General features: G+C 42.2%; 1 protein-coding gene across 1 annotated transcript; it reads right to left on the bottom strand.

The window, feature by feature from the left end:
- Nucleotides 1-337: 337 nt before the first annotated feature.
- On the bottom strand, nt 338-19028 carry si:ch1073-390k14.1 (deoxyribodipyrimidine photo-lyase). The gene is made up of 9 exons (XM_061916810.1): nt 18650-19028; nt 12404-12887; nt 12015-12326; nt 10057-10229; nt 9899-9983; nt 6231-6463; nt 5968-6162; nt 3666-3891; nt 338-1210 (listed from the first exon to the last, which is right to left on the bottom strand). The coding sequence occupies exons 1-9, from the start codon at nt 18869-18871 to the stop codon at nt 666-668; spliced, it is 2475 nt and encodes an 824-aa protein (XP_061772794.1). The 5' UTR covers nt 18872-19028; the 3' UTR covers nt 338-665.
- Nucleotides 19029-19517: the final 489 nt, after the last annotated feature.

The raw sequence follows: 19517 nt of genomic DNA on the forward strand, positions 1-19517 counted from the left end.
TTTTTTTACCCTTTGCGTCCATATTTCGCTGCGCTTGTTGCATTTTTGTTCCATTTTGCTTGATTATAAAATAGGTCGATGGGGAGGGGGTGTGACGTTCATATATTTTCAATATTCAGTGTTTTATCCTTCATAGTTAATATTTGTAAATCCCAAGTTCTTTATTTTTATGTACATTCTGGGTGTCTCATTCAGTAAAATTCCATTCCGTTTTTAGCATTCAATCAGACATTATTGTGAGGTTTTGTATAAGTGTTCCAAAAATAAGATATACCGGCCCCCAGATGCATTTTTTTCCTCTAAATTTGCCCCCACAGTCAAAATAATTGCCCAGGCATGGTGTAAAGGTTTGTTTATTCCAGCAATTCGATCTACAGGCTGAAACATAAGCTTATACCATGCAACTCAATATACTTCAAGCAGTTTGATAGAACTTTGATGATTATGGCTTAGAGCTTATAAAAACCTCAAATTGAAAATCAGAACATTTTTAAGTTCCGTCTGTATTTAGTGTTTAGAGATTTATACATGTACAGTAAACCAGCAGATGGTGCTAGACTTGTCCCCAAGTCGGTCAGAGGCAACTTAATAACTGACTTTGTAACATCTTGTCAATTGTATTTTACAGAGTGGAAGTGTCCTCAGGAAGCTCGTCTGTCCCTTGTTCATCTGGGTGATTTTACGGCACCACCAGGTACTATTGAGAACCTGTCTTTGGCATTTGGTGTGCGCCTTGCTCTTCCTTGTGGCTCCAGAGGTCTAGGCAGCCCCTCCATGCGGCGATAGTCTCTCTCCAGCCTTTCCTTCCTCTGAGCTCCCTCGTACAAAACACTGGCGGTGAAGTCTCGCTCGTTCAGGAACGCGATGGTCTCGTCCCTTTTGCGACTCACGTAGCCTTTAAGGACGGCGTTGTAAGGATTGGAGGCAGCGTCTGCGTCCGGATCTTCCAGCTGGTACTTGAATTCCATGCGGGTGATGACGGGTAGGAGGAACTGCTTGCCAGTCGAGGCCACGCCGCCAGCATTGTGGGACAAGCTCAGGGCCTCCGAGACCAGGCGTGGCGGCATAGGGACCAAGTCGCAGCCTGTGCGTTTGTCCACGTACTGTCCGTGTTGACTACGAACTACGGCCACGTCTTGGAGGGACTGACTCCGCCTCTCCTCCAGGTCTGTAACTATTCTCTCAGGATATGTCTGGCCAAATACCACACCTGAGTACAGCGAGAAAGGACAAAATGTTTCCATTTCAAAGTCGAGATGAAGTACACCAGGGGTCACCAACCTTTTTAAAACCAAGAGCTACGTCTTGGGTAATGATTAATGCGAAGGGCTACCAGCTTGATACACACATAAATAAATTGCCAGAAATAGCCATATTGCTCAATTTACCTTTCATAAATAAATCTCTATATATATATATATATATATATATATATATATATATAAAAATGGGTATTTCTGTCATTTTTTTTCCTTTTACGGAAGGTTTTTTGTAGAGAATAAATGATGAAAAAAACACTTGATTGAACGGTTGAAAAGAGGAGAAAACAGGAAAAAAATTAAAATGAAATTTTAAAACATAGTTTATCTTCAATTTCGACTCTTTAAAATTCAACCAAAGAAAAGAAGAGAAAAACTAGCTAATTCAAGTCTTTTTGAAAAAAGTTAAAAAAAGAATTTATGGAACATCATTAATAATTTTTCCTGATTAAGATTAATTTTAGAATTTTGATGACATGTTTTAAATAGGTTAAAATCCAATCTGCATTTTGTTAGAATATATAACAAATTGGACCAAGCTATATTTCTAACAGAGACAAATCATTATTTCTTCTAGATTTTCCAGAACAAATTTTTTAAAAGAAATTCAAAAGATTTTGAAATAAGATTTAAATTAGATTCTAAAGATTTTCTAGATTTGCCAGAATATATATATATTTTTAAATCATAAGTTTGAAGAAATATTTCACAAAGATTCTTTGTCGAAAAAACAGAAGCTAAAATGAAGAATTAAATTAAAATTTATTTATTATTCCTTACAATAAAACAAATACATGTACTTGAACATTGATTTAAATTGTCAGGAAAGAAGAGGAAGGAATTTAAAAGGTATATCCATCCCATCCATTTTCTACCGCTTATTCCCTTTCGGGGTCACGGGGGGCGCTGGCGCCTATCTCAGCTACAATCGGGCATGTCTTTGGAAGTGGGAGGAAGCCGGAGTACCCGGAGGGAACCCACGCATTCACGGGGAGAACATGCAAACTCCACACAGAAAGATCCCGAGCCTGGATTTGAACCCAGGACTGCAGGAACTTCGTATTGTGAGGCAGACGCACTAACCCCTCTGCCACCGTGAAGCCCTAAAAGGTATATGTGTTTAGAAATCCTAAAATTATTTTTAAAGTTGTATTTTTTTCTCTAAAATTGTCTTTCTGAAAGTTATAAGAAGCAAATTTAAAAAATGAATGAATTTATTTAAACAAGTGAAGACCAAGTCTTTAAAATATTTTACTGGATTTTCAAATTCTATTTGAGTTTTGTCTCTCTTAGAATTAAAAATGTCGAGCAAAGTGAGACCAGCTTGCTAGTATATAACATTTAAAAAAATAGAGGCAGCTCACTGGTAAGTGCTGCTATTTGAGCTATTTTTAGAACAGGCCAGCGGGCGACTCATCTGGTCCTTACGGGCTACCTGGTGCCCGCGGGCCCCACATTGGTGACCCCTGAAGTACACTATCAAAAACTAAATCAGAACTAAGTATTAACATTCCTAAAATTATATGACCGTAAGGTGTATGGCTGTGTAATTAGCGAAAAAAACGTAAAGTTAACACTATAATGTTAGCATGCTAAAGTTAGCACGCTAACAGTTAATAGATGACACATTCCAAGTTATATGACTAAGGTGTATAGCTGCGGAATTGGACAAAAAAGTGTAATATTAGCTGGAAACGTTTTAACGCTAATGTTAGCATACTAGCATTGTAATATTAGCTGGAAACGTTTTAAAGCTAATGTTAGCATACTAGCATGCTAAGGTTAAGAAGCTAGCACATGACAGGGTAAGAAGAAATGCCAAAATGCGGTATATGTGGGTATAAACATAGAAAGTTGCAAAAGAGCTACCATTAAACGTTAGCATGCTAATAAGATACATTAACAACAACAAAAAAGCTAGCATACTAACGTTCTCACAAGGATGCTAGCAGTTAAAATGCTAACGCACGCTTAATGCTAGCAAACTTGCTCGACACCAACGCAAATAGGAAAAAAAACCATAATTTTAATCCTGGGGTTTGTCTATGTTGTGTGTCCATTTAACTGTTAACCCGGTATAAGACTAAGATACCTGAGGGGAGGGGCTGTCACGTGACTTCAAAGGACTTCATGTAATTATATGACCCTGCCACTATTACGCAGTTTATGTAGAATTTGTTGAAAAACTTTATGCCGAACAATGTCTGATGGTGGACAAAGGCTTCGAGATATTAAGTTACTGTAAAAACCATGAGCGCCTCAAGACCTTGAACGTTTCGGTGTTCTCAGATTTCCGATAAGTGGAGAAATGGCCGAGTTGGAGTGAGGAGGAAAATAAGAATTTGACTTTTTCTGCGTCGACAGATAAACATTGGCGTCAATGAGAATGGAATGATCCGTTCTTACCTGCTCGCCGCAGCATGGACGCCGGGCATTTCCAGGGTTTATGAATAAGGTCATCGGGCAAATCTGCAAGCTCAGGACACCATTTCCTGACGTAGTTGCCGACGGGGTCGCATGTCATAGCAGCGTCCACAGGATGCATGACAAAATTCCAATGGTCCAGACCACACATGCCCCCGTTCTGCCACATCATGGCGTCGATGGCGACGTCTGCGTCCACCAGTGTGTCCTACACACACATGCAGATGTTTTCTAAACTGGTCTGACGCTACAGTCCTGGTCAAAAGTTTACATACACTTGTAAAGAACGTAATGTCACGGCTGTCTTTAGTCTCCAATACTTTATTTTTTTTGTGATGGAGTGATTGGAGCACATGTTTGTCACAAAAAAACATTCATAAAGTTTGCTTCTTTTGTGAATTTATTATGGCACTACTGAAAATGTGAGCAAATCTGCTGGGTCAAAAGTATACGTACATTGACATCACATGGACAAAGGTAAGACCTCCCGGGAGGAAAGTTCTATGGTCAGAAGAAACAAAAATGGAGCTGTTTGTCCACAATACCCAGTAATATGTTTGGAGGAGAAAAGGTGAGGACTTTAATCCCAGGAACACCATTCCTACCGTCAAGCATGTATGCTCTGGGCCTGTTTTGCTGCCAAGGGAACTGGTGCTTTACAGAGAGTAAATGGGACAATGAAAAAGGAGGACTACCTCCAAATTCTTAAGGACAAGCTAAAATCATTAGCCCAGAGGTTGGGTCTTGGGCGTGTACTTGCCAACCTTGAGACCTCCGAATTCGGGAGATGGGGGTGGGTGGAGGGGGGGGTTTGTATTTAGTGGCGTCCCGGAAGACGTAGTGCTGCAATGGGTTCTGGGTATTTGTTCTGTTGTGTTACGGTGCGGATGTTCTCCCAAAAATGTGAAGTAAAGTGAATTATATTTATATAGCACTTTCTTCTAGTAACTCAAAGCGCTTTACATTGTGAAACCCATTATCTAAGTTACATTTGAACCAGTGAGGGTGGCACTGGAGACAGGTGGGTAAAGTGTCTTGCCCAAGGACACAACAGCAGTGACCAGGATGGCAGGAGCGGGGATCGAACCTGGAACCCTCAAGTTACTGCAGCAGCCGCTCTACCATCCGAGCTATACCGCCCCAAATGTGTTTGTCATTCTTGTTTGGTGTGGGTTCACAGTGTGGTGCATATTTGTAACAGTGTTAAAGTTGTTTTATAGGGCCACCCTCAGTGTGACCTGTATGGCTGTTAACCAAGTATGCATTCTCTTATGTTGGTGTCAAATCCGCATATATTATGTGACTGGGCTGGAACGCTGTTTGTATGGAGGAAAAGCGGACGTGATAACAGGTTGTAGAGGACGCTAAAGGCAGTGCTTTTAAGGCACGCCCTCAATATTGTTGTCCAGGTGAAAAATCGGGAGAAATTGTGGAAAATAGTTGCCCCGGATGATTTTTGGGAGGGGCACTGAAATTCGGGAGTCTCCCAGGAAAATTGGGACAATTGGCAAGTATGCTTGGGCGCAGTTGGGTTTTCCAACAGGACATTGACCCCTAACAAAGGAATGGCTAAATCAGGCTAGAATGAAGGTTTTAGAATGGCCTTACCAAAGTCCTGACTTAAACGTGTGGACAATGCTGAAGAGACAAGTCCATGTCAGAAAACCAACAAACTGCTGAACTGCAGCAATTTTGTCAAGAGGAGTGGTCAGAGATTCAAGCAGAAGCTTGTGGATGGCTACCAAAAGTGCCTTCTTGCAGTGAAACTTGCCAAGGGACATGTAAGCAAATATTAGGGACGGCGTGGCGGGGTTGGGAGAGTGGCCGTGCCAGCCATCTGACGGATCCTGGGGTTCGATCCCCACCTTCTACCAACCTAGTCATGTCCGTTGTGTCCTTGGGCAAGACACTTCACCCTTGCTCCTGAAGGCCCTGGTTAGCGCCTTGCCTGGCCCTCAGTGTGTGAATGTGGAAATAATGTCAAAGCGCTTCGAGTACCTTGAAAGTAGAAAAGTGCTATACAAGTATAACCCATTTATCATTATTATTAACATGGCTGTATGTATGGTTTTGACCCAGCAGATTTGCTCACATTTTCAATTGACCCATAATACATTCATAAATGAAGCAAACTTCATGAATGGTTTTTGTGACCAACAAGCATGTGCTCCAATTACTCTATCTCAAAAAAATAAGAGTTGTAGAAATGTTTGGAAACTCAAGACAGCCATAAAACATTATGTTCTTCACAAGTGTATGTAAACTTTTGGCCTAAATGTCTTACCTGGAACCAGCGGTAGCCCTCTTGCCAGGGTAGATGCAGGTATGCAATGAGGAAAGATGCCACAATGTGTCTGGTGTAGTTGTTCATCCAGCCCGTCAGCCACAGCTGCCTCATAGCTGCGTCCACCATGGGGTAGCCCGTTCGACCACGCTGCCAAGCCTTCAGGTGACCACTATTGCTGCTCCACCGCAGTGCCTACGAACCACACGAGGTCAGCCACATCCTACGATATTCTAACATATAGTGGAATGTGCAATATCGACCTTGTACGGAGGCCGGAGGGATTCCCAGGGTAGGTCAGGAAACAAGGTTAGCTGCCAGTATGCCAGGTCTCTCCACGCCAGCTTGCGTTGGAATTTCGGAGGTCGACAGCGTGCCCCCTTGGCGTCCCAGAGGAGCCAGCGAGGGCTTAGTTGACCAAAGTGAAGGTACGGAGACAGGGAGCTGGTGTTTGGAGCGTCGGCCCTGCCTGACTCTTTCTCGTATCTATACACACCTTGGAAAATAAAGGATTAAGGAAATGTTAACCGTGTACAGTACATTTCATATTATCACCTTTTCATTGTGAAATGTTCCCTGTGTGTTTTTTGACACTATCGGAGGCACGGTGAGACACTTTTATCCTAACATTAGTTGGATGAAAGGAGACAGAGTATGTTTTCTTACATTTTCACTTCCTGTAGGGCAGAGCTATTCAACTGCCGGCCCAAATCCATCCCAGGAATGACGCGATACCAGCCCCTGAGTTCAGCTCAAAATCTTTTTTCAGCAAATTCCTAAAAACATTTTAAAGGCCTACTGAAATTAGATTTTCTTATTCAAACGGGGATAGCAGGTCCATTCTATGTGTCATACTTGATCATTTTGCGATATTGCCATATTTTTGCTAAAAGGATTTAGTAGAGAACATCGACGATAAAGTTCGCAACTTTTCGTCGCTAATAAAAAAGCCTTGCCTGTACCGGAAGTACCAGACGATGTGCGCGTGGCGTCACCGGTTTTGGAGCTCCTCACATTGTTTATAATCATAGCCACCAGCAGCGAGAGCGATTCGGACCGAGAAAGCGACAATTCCCCCATTAATTGAGGCGAGGATGAAAGATTTGTGAATGAGGACAGTGAGAGTGAAGGACTAGAAAAAAATAAAAAAGGCGAGGGCAGTGGGAGCAATTTAGATGTTATTAGACACATTTACTAGGATAATTCTGGAAAATCCCTTATCTGCTTATTGTGTTACTAGTGTTTTAGTGAGATTATATGGTACCTGAAAGTCGGAGGGGTGAGGCCACGGGTGTGGTGACCGCCAGTGTCTCCAGGAAGGAGGAGGTAAGAGAGTCCGCAGCAGCAGGAGGACGCAAGCTCCGCTCATGTCTACGGTAAGAGCCGACTTATCACCACAATTTTCTCACCGAAACCTGCCGGTTGACATGTAGTAGGGAACCGTGTTCGCTTGACCGCTCTGTTCCATAGTAAAGCTTCACCTTTGGGAATGTAAATAAGGAAACACCGGCTGTGTTTGTGTTGCTAAAGGCAGCTGCAATACACCGCTTCACACCTACATCTTTCTTCTTTGACTTCTCCATTATTAATTGAACAAATTGCAAAAGATTCAGCAACACAGATGTCCAGAATACTGAGTAATTATGCGATTAAAGCAGACGACTTTTAGCCGTGATCGGTGCTGGGAAAACATGTCCGCTACAACCAGTGACGTCACGCGCACGCGTCGTCGTATGCGTCATCATTCCTCAACGTTTTCAACAGGATACTTCGGGGGAAAATTAAAATTGCAATTTAGTAAACTAAACCGGCCGTATTGGCATGTGTTGCAATGTTAATATTTCATCATTGATATATAAACTATCAGACTGCGTGGTCGGTAGTAGTGGGTTTCAGTAGGCCTTTAAGTGCTCCTATTGTATGGAGGAACTTAGACCACTCTAAACCATACTTGCCAACCTTGAGAAGAGTTAGGGCTGCAAGGGGTTCTGGGTATTTGTTGTGTTGTGTTTATGTTGTGTTACGGTGCGGCTGTTCTCCTGAATTGTATTTGTCACTCTTTGGTGTGGGTTCACAGTGTGGCGCATATTTGTAACAGTGTTAAAGTTGTTTATACGGCCACCCTCAGTATGACCTGTATGGCTGTTGACCAAGTATGCCTTGCTTTCACTTACGTGTGTCTGTAGATGCCGCATACAACATGTGACTGTGCCGGCACACTGTTTGTATGGAGAAAAAACAGTCGTCGGACGCGACGACAGGTTTTAGAGGCTGTAAAGGCAGTGCCATCACGGCACGCCCTCAATATTGTCGTCCGTAAGAGAATCGGGAGAAATTCGGGAAAATGGTTGCCCCGGTAGATTTTCGGGAGGAGCACTGAAATTTAGGAGTTTCCCCGCAAGTATGCTCTCAACACATGGTCAGTTCCTTGCGTTGACAGTAGACAGAACACTGCAGGGGTCCAAGCTTTGCATTTACATAACTGAGGAGTTCCTCAATGTAGCCCTTGTTTTTTACATTATAATGTATGTAACCAAGTCATTGCTCTCACGCGTTTACTTTAGATGTAGTCATTTGTTCAACTTTGGTTATACTAGTGGTGTTCCTCAATGGTTTCATTTTAGGTCGTCTTTTTCATCCTTTGGGCTAGTCAACTGGTTTCCTGTGAGTTCAGTTCAAAAACTTGTAAGAGACTCAGATGTTTGCAACAGATTCTTAAAAACACTATTGCTGTCACAGAGATAATCTATGAATAGATTTTTAGTTGGTGCTTAAAACAGCAGTGAGCTCCTGAATAATTTTAGTTGGTCCTTAAAACAGCATTGAGCTCTTGATGATTTTTAGTTGGTCCTTAAAACAGCATTGAGCTCTTGATGATTTTTAGTTGGTTCTTAAAACAGCATTGAGCTGAAGATTTTTAGTTGGTCCTTAAAACAGCAGCGAGCTCCTGAAAATGTTAAGTTGGTCCTTAAAACAGCAGCGAGCTCCTGAATAATTTTAGTTGGTGCTTAAAACAGCATTGAGCTCCTGAAGATCTTTAATCAGTCCTTAAGACAGTATTGAGCTCCTGAAGATTTTTACTTGGTCCTTGAAACAATATTGAGCTCCTGAAGATTTTTACTTGGTGCTTAAAACAGCATTGAGCTCCTGAAGATTTTTAGTTGGTGCTTAAAACACCATTGAGCTCCTGAAGATTTTTAGTTGGTGTTTAAAACAGCAGCGAGCTGCCGAAGATTTTTAGTTGGTGTTTAAAACAGCATTGAGCTCCTGAAGATTTTTAGTTGGTCCTTGAGACAGTATTGAGCTCCTGAAGATTTTTAGTTGGTCCTTAAGACAGGATTGAGCTCCTGAAGATTTTTAGTTGGTCCTTAAAATAGTATTGAGCTCCTGAAGATTTTTAGTTGGTCCTTTTAAACAGTATTGACCTGAAGATTTTTAGTTGGTCCTTAAAACAACACCGAGCTCCAGAAGTTGTTTAGTTGGTCCTTAAAACAGCATTGAGCTCCTGAATATCTTTAGTCCGTCCTTAAAACACCATTGAGCTCCTGAAGATTTTTAGTTGGTGCTTAAAACAGCAGCAAGCTCCTGAAGTTTTTTAGTTGGTTGTTAAAACAGCATTGAGCTCCTGAAGATTTTTAGTTGGTGCTTAAAACACCATTGAGCTCCTGAAGAATTTTAGTTGGTCCTTAAAACAGCATTGAACTCTTGATGATTTTTAGTTGGTCCTTTAAACAGCATTGAGCTCCTGAAACTGACCAAATAAACAGTATAGTGTAGAGTATGTTTGTTCTCCGGAATTGACAAAAACAGACTAATGGCAAAGGTAGAATTCCGTACCCTGGTCATTAGAGTTCTGGAAATGGGCGCCCAATACAATTTAGTGTAATTTCCCTGAACTAGGTGCTCTGTGTGTGCGTGTTACCAGTCGCACCATCATGGAGAAAAGCTTCAAGGCGTGCATGAGCTCCTTCTTCGCTAAAATCCCAGGACTTTCGAATATTAGCAGCCCAATCAATCTGAAAGCCACAATGCACAGTGGAATTAGACTGAGGAATACTGCATTTCTAATTGTGTAGTATGATCACTAACCGTTGTGCCGTCTTTCCTCCGCGGCATACGTGCCAGGCCCAGTTCTTCCAGAGTGACACCCAGAGGCCAGTTGGAAGGTGCAGGCAGGGACCCGGGCGGGTCCAGTGGAGTGCCCAACACAGAGCCAGGGTTCTGTCTGCAGCAGCTCATGAAATGAGACACTGATCCGATTCCTACACCACAAACCACGTAGGAAAGCAGTTATCACAACTTCGGTCACTACCAAAAGGAATCACAGGTATTTATCTCACAACTGTGAATCCACCCATGTTTCAACTCTCATTTTTATTACAGAATATATTCTAAAGGCACAAGACTATAGAGAGTTAACTTGGATATACCTTTTGAGTTGTCCACTGAACCTGCTTTAAAGAGGTCATATCATATTTTTTCTACATTTAAAACAGTTCTTTGTGGTTGTAGGTCAAAAATGTTGCGTAGATTGTTTTACAGACTTTTTTCAAGCTCTCAGGACACCCGGTCTAGTTTACGAGCCTCCACTTCGACTGTGTCTTCTCCCCGTCAGTTTTAGCGCTTCCATTGCAAGTCTACTGACAGATGCACACTACTTTGTGTTACAAATGGCAAGAGCGGAGGATGCATGTGCATATACGAGCCAGTCTTCCCCACGACAAGAGGATAGAGAAAGAGGAGCTTATTGACTACAGCGCCGGACTACAACGGCGAGGCGGCATGGCTCAGATGGCAAGGCAAGGCAACTTTATTTATATAGCACGTTGAAACAATTTTTAAATTGGATCAAAGTGCTTTACAGGTTAAAAAGCATAGAGCCAAGAAAGAAACAAATAACAAACAATGAAAGAGCTAAACAAGATAGTGCAAAAAGCAATACCGTAAAAGGGTTTGAATTAAAATTACAAGATAAAAATAATGAAATAAAAGTGCGATAAATTGGAAAAAAAAGTAAAGCACGGGGGGAGGGGTGGGGACTAGAAATGGTGGCCTAGTGGGCGGGCTCAGTCCAGGTTAAAGGCCAGCGAGAAGAGGTAGGTCTTAAGAAGGGTTTTGAAGACTCCCAGGCTCTGGGTTGACCTAATTTGGAGATGGTAGAGCAACCGGCCAGTAACTTGAGGGTTCCTGGTTCGAACCCAGCTCCCACCGTCCTAGTCGCTGGTTTTGTGTCCTTGGGTAAGACACTTCACCCACCTTGCTCCCAAGTGCCACACACAATGGTTTAAATTGAGCTTAACATTTTTTTAAGTGCTTTGAGTCACTAGAGAAAAAAGTGCTATATAGATATAATTATCTTCACTCGCGCAAAGCATTTTGGGAACATTTTTACCATATATGGACATATCCGCTGACGTCACACTTGGGAACAACGTCAAAGGTTGTGCAAATTCCAAACGGCTCGTTAGGAGGAAGTATGAAGGAACTTCAAGATTGTTTTGTTAATATCTCCTTTGTGGTTTGATTTTACATTTTCGGGACTTATGCAGACTCCAAATACACAAAAGTAAAGTGCCAATAGGTAAAAAAAATGTTGCTTTTGCGTAATAGGTCCCCATTTAATACGCAGACATTTTTTTGTGGTACTGCCAATACTATTGAGCGGTTCATTGATGGAAGCATGAATTCCAACATGTATTAATAATAACAAGTGATTATATTTCTACAACCCTTTCCTTGACGCTGAGGTCCTATCACTAATTCGCTCCATCATTCACTCTTTGATGAAGGTAAGCTACATTTGTAGCCACATCTGCCCTGGGGTAGACTGACTGATTCATTCACACTCATACACCAGTGGGAGCAAAGTGGGTGGAGAGTCTTTCCCTAGGACACAATGGCTGTTACTCGGATGGAGGACGTTGGAATCGACCCTGGAACACTAAAGTTGCTGGCACGACCACTACAATCAGAGCCACAGCGTGTGACATTCTGAAATACACTGCTACCTTTGTGAGATAACCTATCCAAATAATACGGCGACATACCTCGGAGTCCAACGCCCTCTGTGCTAACAGAGTACGGGTCTCTGATGCAGTACGAGTGGAACATGGTGCAGTCAACCCCTTCTTTTTGCAGCGCAGACACCACCACGTCATCCCTCTCCTTTAACCAGGGCTCATACAGGCCATTGGCCAGCACTGTTCTTGCCCCGGTCTCCTTCACCAGCTCTTTAAGCGTGTGCAGAGTGGATCCGACGTGGCACCCCGCTCTGTTTGCCTCACGGAAGATAAGACGGCTGCCGATACGCTCCAGCGATGAACAGAAAGACGCCAACGCTTGATGAAGCCAGTATTTACCTGCCAATACAGTAAAAAGAGGCAGTGAATGGTAACAATGACGCAAAAATTAATCCGGAGTGACTCATTCAACTTACAGGCTCCGCCCATGGCCACTGTGATTCCGGGCCCCTCCTCCTCTTGGGGACTCCAGATGAAGACGGGTATGACGGGTGCACCTACCTCCAAGGAGCTGATGAGAGCAGGGTTGTCACACAGTCTCAAGTCCCTGCGGAACCAAAGCAACACTGGTGGTGTTGCTGATGGAGAGCAGGGCAGACCAACTACCTGCTGGCCGCCCGCTTTCCGCCTTCTGGTTTTAGAACGCTTGGCCTTCTGCTGAGAAACCTTGTCCTCCGTTACATTGCTGACACTTTTGTCCGTATTCCGCATGGTAGAAACTGTTGGACCCGCGTGCGACATGTTCAGCTCTGCATCCTTCCGATGCTCAGGCATACGTGCTGTGCATAGTCCTCCTTCCTTTGTGCGGCCACCCGTGGATCCTTCGTCTTTCTGAAGCAGGGTGTCTTGCATTTCAAGTTGTGACACGGTCAGTGCAAGTTCCAGCTCGTCATCTTCCACCTGACATTAAAAAAATTATAAAATTAATATATGTGAGCATAAACTGTCCAACCTTATGAGATCAATAGATCAGCTGTATTGAAAAACACTGCCTGTATTCAGGTCATTTAACATTTTTGACCTCGGGGCCCAACTTTTCCACTACAGGGCCCACTCAAGTATAAACAGTGCATTAGTCATCTTTTGATTTTAATCATATTCCTGAATTATATCTAACTTACTTGCAGTTTTCCACCTTGTCAAATGATATGAAAGAATGTGTTAATAAAACATATTGTGCAGCTGAGATAGGCTCCAGCACCCCCTGCGACCCCAAAAAAGGGACAAGCGGTAGAAATGGATGGATTTTACACACAAACCTTAGGCTTAGGTCAGGCTATTTAGAAAGGTAGGTACTAACCAAATATATTGCACAAGAGGAGACTTGTAAATAACAGAAAATAATACATTTACATACAATTAAGTTGTACTAAAATAAACAAAATTGTTCTAATAAAACATCAATAAAATAAGTGCAAATGAAAATACAGCTTCACCACTTAAGTCATATTTTTTGCGCTTAAAAAACGTCTGTGACTTCACCTTCAGACGTCTGTTAGATATTGTCATGTATGCCACAAGTGGTGCAAAGGTGCATTACAACTGAGTACTGCTGAGGCCCATGTGACCACATCTGACTAACAGATTTTTACCATAGGGCACCCGCAGCCCAACAATGGGCACTATGGTTAAGAAACATTGAAACCTCTTTCTTTCACTTCCGCAACATCTCAAGACTCCGCCCTCTCAGTCACCCTCACTCATCCACGCCTTCATCTCCTCCAGCCTTGATTACTGCAACGCTTCTTCACATCAGGGTCCCCAAAAAGAGCATCAAAAAGCTCCAGTACATCCAAAACAGCGCAGCGAGGATCCTGATGAGAGTGCACCAGCGTGTGATCACATCACACCCATCCTCAAATCACTCCACTGGCTCCCTATTGCATCCCGGACCGAATTCAAGTTGAACCTGCTAACACGTCAATGCATCTACAGCAATGCCCCCTCCTACCTCAAGGACCTAGTTTCCCCTCAAACACCAACCTCCTCAAACCTACAAACAATGGGCCGCCGGGCTTTCTGCTCAACCACACCCGAACTCTGTAACACTCTCCCCGACCATCTTAGAGCACCACAGTTGGTCGACCGTTTTAAGAAGGGACTAAAAAGTTAAAGTACCAATGATTGTCACACACACTAGGTGTGGTGAAATTTGTCCTCTTCAATTGACCCATCACCCTTGTTCAACCCCTGGGAGGTGAGGTGAGCAGTGAGCAACAGCGGTAGCTATGCCTCCAATTTAACCCCCTATCCCAACCCTTGAAATTGAGGGTCAAGCACGTATGATTCGGCCGGGGTTTGAACTCATGACCTACTAATCTCATGGTGGACACTAACCACTAGGCCGCTGAGCAGGTAGGTGGTTAGAGAGTCACCCACCTTTTAACCACAGCTTCTATCTGATTTCTCTGCCTTTTTGTTTTTAAATGCCTATCTGTTTTATCAGCGTTATTGAACTTTGTACTTACAAAAGTTGCTAATATCTTGTAGAGCTACAGTATGAAGTAACCTTAAAAGTTAAGTTAAAGTTGAAGTACCAATGATTGTCACACACTAACACTTGGTGTGGTGAAATTTGTCCTCTGCATTTGACCCATCCCCCTGTTCACCCCTTGGGAGATGAGGGGAGCAGTTGGCAGCAGCTGTGCCGTGCCCAGGAATCATTTTTGGTGATTTAACCCCAAATTCCAACCCTTGATGCTGAGTGCCAAGCTCCCATTTGTATAGTCTTTGTATGACTCGGCCGGGGTTTGACTTACCGATCTCAGAGCGGACACTCTAACCACGAGGCCACTGAGTAGGTGGAGACGTACCTAATGAGAGTGCTGATATGAGAATAATTTAAAAGGTAATGACAAACTTGATTGTTTTTTCTCACAGGCAATCACGAGGGCGGACACTCTCCTTTCCTCTCCTGCCTGCTTCTTTGTCTTGTCTTAACCTTTTTGTTGCCTCTTTTTGCACTGCTCTCCAAATCTAAACATTGGAACTATTTAACTGGCCTCAACAAAATTGACATGGTCTTGGGTTTGGGAGGACCTGCTTGTCGTGACGGAGCGGTAGTTGCTGGACACACGACGGACTCGGGGAGTTAGAAGGAGTGCCACGTGCCTGGCGACCTTTTTCAGTGGACGACGTGAAGATATCTACCTATTCTGAATTATGACAACAGAACGTCTGCTGATTGGAGTTAGCGTTGCTCTGGTTTGTCGACAAATGGGAAGTAGCTGGCAGTCTTCAAAGTATCCCAAAGCTACCACAAATGATTGGAGGATGCGGGAAGAACTGTGGACACTTGTGATTTCGATAACATCGGACTGTCTACCCTGCAGGATGAATATTGAGGATCAGTCATAGACAATCTAGAGTGAAAAGATCATTTTATTTTCACTCGCATACAAAACATTCTAACTTGGATTGTTTCCCTGGCTTGGAGACTCTCCCGAAGGACAGTGCGGCGAAATCACAACAAACTCCCTTCTTGTCTCTCATGGACACACACCTGTTGTTGTTGACTTTGGACTAGCGAATGACACCAAGGCCGCGGAACAGAGACACGCGGCAGCCTTGCCACACACATGCATCCACCTAAATTATATGCCACACACACACATACCCAACCCTTCCATCCAACACCCTTGACACAATTCCCTTGGGGGTGATGGAAGGCTGGGCAGTGGCTGAAGAGCTGCTGCCTTCCACCATAGCTCCCACTCGCTCCCCTCTGTTGCAAGTCTCGAGATGTGTGTTGTAATAAAGTGGTTCTCAACCTTTTTTCAATGACGTACCCCTGTGAACATTTTTTTAATTCAAGTACTCCCTAATCAGAGCAAAGCATTCTTGGTTGAAAAAAAGGGGTAAAATACAGCACTATGTCATCAGTTTCTGATTTATTAAATTGTATAACAGTGCAAAATATTGCTAATTTGTACTGGTCTTTCTTGAACTATTTGGAAAAAAACATTTAAAAGTAACTACAAACTTGTTAAAAAATAAACAAGTGGTTCAATTAATAAAGATTGCTACACATAGAAGTAATCATCAACTTAAAGTGCCCTCTTTGGGGATTGTAATAGAGATCCATCTGGATTCATGAACTTCATTCTAAACATTTCTTCACAAAAAAATAAATCTTTAACATCAATATTTATGGAACATGTCACAAAAAATCTAGCTGTCAACACTGAATATTGCATTGTTGTATTTTTTTTTCACAGTTTATGACCTTACATTTATATTTTGTTGAAGTATTATTCAATGAATATATTTATACAGAATTTTTTTTTTTTTTTTTTAAATCTCACGTACCCCTTGGCATACCTTCAAGTACCCCCAGGGGTACGCGTACCCCCATTTGAGAACCACTGTTGTAATATGTATATGTGCTTTGCTATGGAGGTTTTTTCCCACTCTAGTTTGTATTTTTTTACTCATCCTCTCCCAGCATTTACCTTCTTATCTTTTACGAGGCGCCTTATGGCCACCCATCAGCGTTCCTGTTCTGTAACCATGTACACTGTTTGTCTGTCTCATCTTGAAAGGGTTTGTGCTGAAAACAAAGTTTTGTTGTACTTGTGAAATGACGATAAAGGCCTACCTACCTATCTACCTAATGAGAGTGCTGATATAAAAATAGTTTAAAAGTTAATGACAAACTTGATTGACTCTCTTGATTGTGTGGAATCTGTTTATTGTGACACCATGTTGTAATTATAATTATAATTTTAAGGTTGACTCATTTGCCTATCAAAATGCTGTAAATCAGTGGTCCCCAACGTTTTTGTAGCTGCGGACTGGTCAATGGTTGAAAATTTGTCCCACGGACCGGGGGGTTTCATAAAGAAATACAATCATGTGTGCTTACGGACTGTATCCCTGCAGACTGTATTGATCTATATTGATATATAATGTATATATTGTTTTAATTTAAAAAAAAAAAACATTTTTTTTTTATTTATTTCTTGTGCGGCCTGTGGTTGGGGAGCACTGCTTTAAATGATGAAAAATACTTAGGTCAAATGTCTAAACCACGAATTCACCATATTTACAAATTGTTTTATTGATAACTTGGTACAGGTGTTTTTGTTGGTTAAAGGCCTACTGAAACCCACTACTACCGACCACGCAGTCTGATAGTTTATATATCAATGATGAAATATTAACATTGCAACACATGCCAATACGGCCTTTTTAGTTTACTAAATTGCAATTTTAAATTTCCCGGGAGTTTCGTCTTGAAAACGTCGTGTAACGATGACGTGTACGCAAGACGTCACGGGTTTTTAGGAAATATGAGCGCTGCACACCCACACAGCTAAAAGTCGTCTGCTTTAACCACATAATTACACAGTATTTTGGACATCTGTGTTGCTGAATCTTTTGCAATTTGTTCTATTAATATTGGAGAAGTCAAAGTAGTAAGATGGAGTTGGGAAGCTTTAGCCTTTAGCCACACAAACACACGGTGATTCCTTGTTTAAAATTCCCGGAGGTGAAACTTTACTATGGATCAGAGCGCGGTCAAGCGAACATGAATCCTGACCGAATGTCAACCAGCAGGTTTTGGTGAGAAAATTGTGGTAAAAAGTCGCTTCTTACCGGAGATCAGCTGAGCTTGTGCCGCCCATAGCTGCCGTCGACTCCCCTGAGACACTGGCGTCAAGACACCCGTGGAGACACAGCTCCGACTATCAGGTACTGTTAAACTCACTAAAACACTAGCAACACAATAGAAAGATAAGGGATTTCCCAGAATTAGCCTAGTAAATGTGTCTAAAAACATCTAAATCCGTCCCAATGCAATCGCGTTTTTTTTTTTGTAACTTTTTTTTATCTAGCTCGTCGCTATCAATATCCTCAACACAAATCTTTCATACTCTCTCAAATTAATGGGGAAATTGTCGTTTACTCGGTCCGAATAGCACTTTTTGTTGGAGGCTCCCATCACAATCAACGTGAATATGTGAGGAGCCCCCACACTTGTGACGTCATCGTCTGCGACTTCCGGTAAAGGCAGCACCAAAAGTTGCGAACTTTATCGTGGATGTTCTCTACTAAATCCTTTCAGCAAAAATATGGCAATATCGCGAAAAGATCAAGTATGACACATAGAAAGGACCTGCTATCCCCGTTTAAATAAGAAAATCTCATTTCGGTAGGCCTTTAAACCTGTGTGTACAATTAGGCCTAATATAACAAATAATTGTTTTATTTGTAAATAACGATTATAAAAAAACTGCATGGGTACTACAGTACTATCGTATATTTTGTACAATTAACAACTAAAAAAAATTGTTAATAAAAAAAAAACAGGGTTTGTGCTAATGCAATGTAGACACGGGCAGTCAGGTGAGTTGTACAGCAGCTTCTCGTTAACCACAATATTTTAACAATGAATATTTGTAGTAACCACATGAACTTCACCTAATTGTTTTTCACGTTAACGTTAACATTTTATTCAGTAGGTATATGGGGGTAATTATTTGTTAAGGTTTTTCACGAAAGACACTTCAAGTGAAGGCGGGAAGCCAGAATTAGCTAAAGTTCAGCTAGCGGTTAGCTTAAGGCTGTTTACAAAACTATTTTATAAAACGTTATTTTGTAAAATTGTTTTATTCAACAGACCATTTATTACGTGTACTTTAAACAACACCAATACTGACCTGGGTGAAATATTCCTGATAAATGGAGACGAGGGCACAGTGCAGGGATGTGTTGGCCGGTAAGAGAGGCTTGATGACGGCTAAAAAGTGCCCTCGGGTCTCCTGGTGCCCCAACACGGACACACACTTCGCAAAAAAAACCTCCGGATCTTCTCGGCCCAGAAGCACGTCTCTCAGAAGTTTCTTCACCACAGCTCTGTCGTCTTCTCCGCCGGTAGGCATCTTCACCTTTTTGTATCAATACTTTGTTTCTACAGTGGTTTAAAGCCCATATCAAATGTGCCGCATGGTCACAGTGCTTGTTACCCAACCAACAGCTGATTGAAACTTACACAAGTCAGTTTTGTAACTTGTATTGAGCCAACCTCACCGCTAGATGGCGCTCAAGCCTAACAAAGCACACCAACACACATTCATTAGTTAGAAAAGGCCTACTGAAACCCACTACTACCCACCACGCAGTCTGATAGTTTATATATTAATGATGAAATATTAACATTGCAACACATGCCAATACGGCCTTTTTAGTTTACTAAATTACAGTTTTAAATTTCCCGGGAGTTTCGTCTTCGAAACGTCGTGTAATGATGACGTGTACGCAAGACGTCACGGGTTTTTAGGAAGTATGAGCGCTGCACACACCCACAGCTAAATATCGTCTGCTTTAACGGCATAATTATACAGATTTTTGGACATCTGTGTTGCTGAATCTTTTGCAATTTGTTCAATTAATATTGGAAAAGTCACAGTAGAAAGATGGAGTTGGGAAGCTTTAGCCACACAAACACACGGTGATTTCTTGTTTAAAATTCCTGGAGGTGAAACTTTCCTATGGATCAGAGCGCGGTCAAGCGAACATGGATCCCGA

The sequence above is a fragment of the Nerophis ophidion genome, linkage group LG12, assembly GCF_033978795.1.
Source record: "Nerophis ophidion isolate RoL-2023_Sa linkage group LG12, RoL_Noph_v1.0, whole genome shotgun sequence".
NCBI classification, from domain to species: Eukaryota; Metazoa; Chordata; class Actinopteri; order Syngnathiformes; family Syngnathidae; genus Nerophis; species Nerophis ophidion.

Bases quoted from the DNA above. Each gene is read 5' to 3' on its own strand.
- si:ch1073-390k14.1 (XM_061916810.1), bottom strand. From the start codon at position 18,871: ATGCCTACCGGCGGAGAAGACGACAGAGCTGTGGTGAAGAAACTTCTG. The intron at 10,230-12,014 runs GTATGTCGCCGT...TTTGTGGTGTAG, and splicing joins AGAGGGCGTTGGACTCCGAG to GAATCGGATCAGTGTCTCAT. The intron at 3,892-5,967 runs GTAAGACATTTA...ATGTGTGTGTAG, and splicing joins AGGGCTACCGCTGGTTCCAG to GACACACTGGTGGACGCAGA.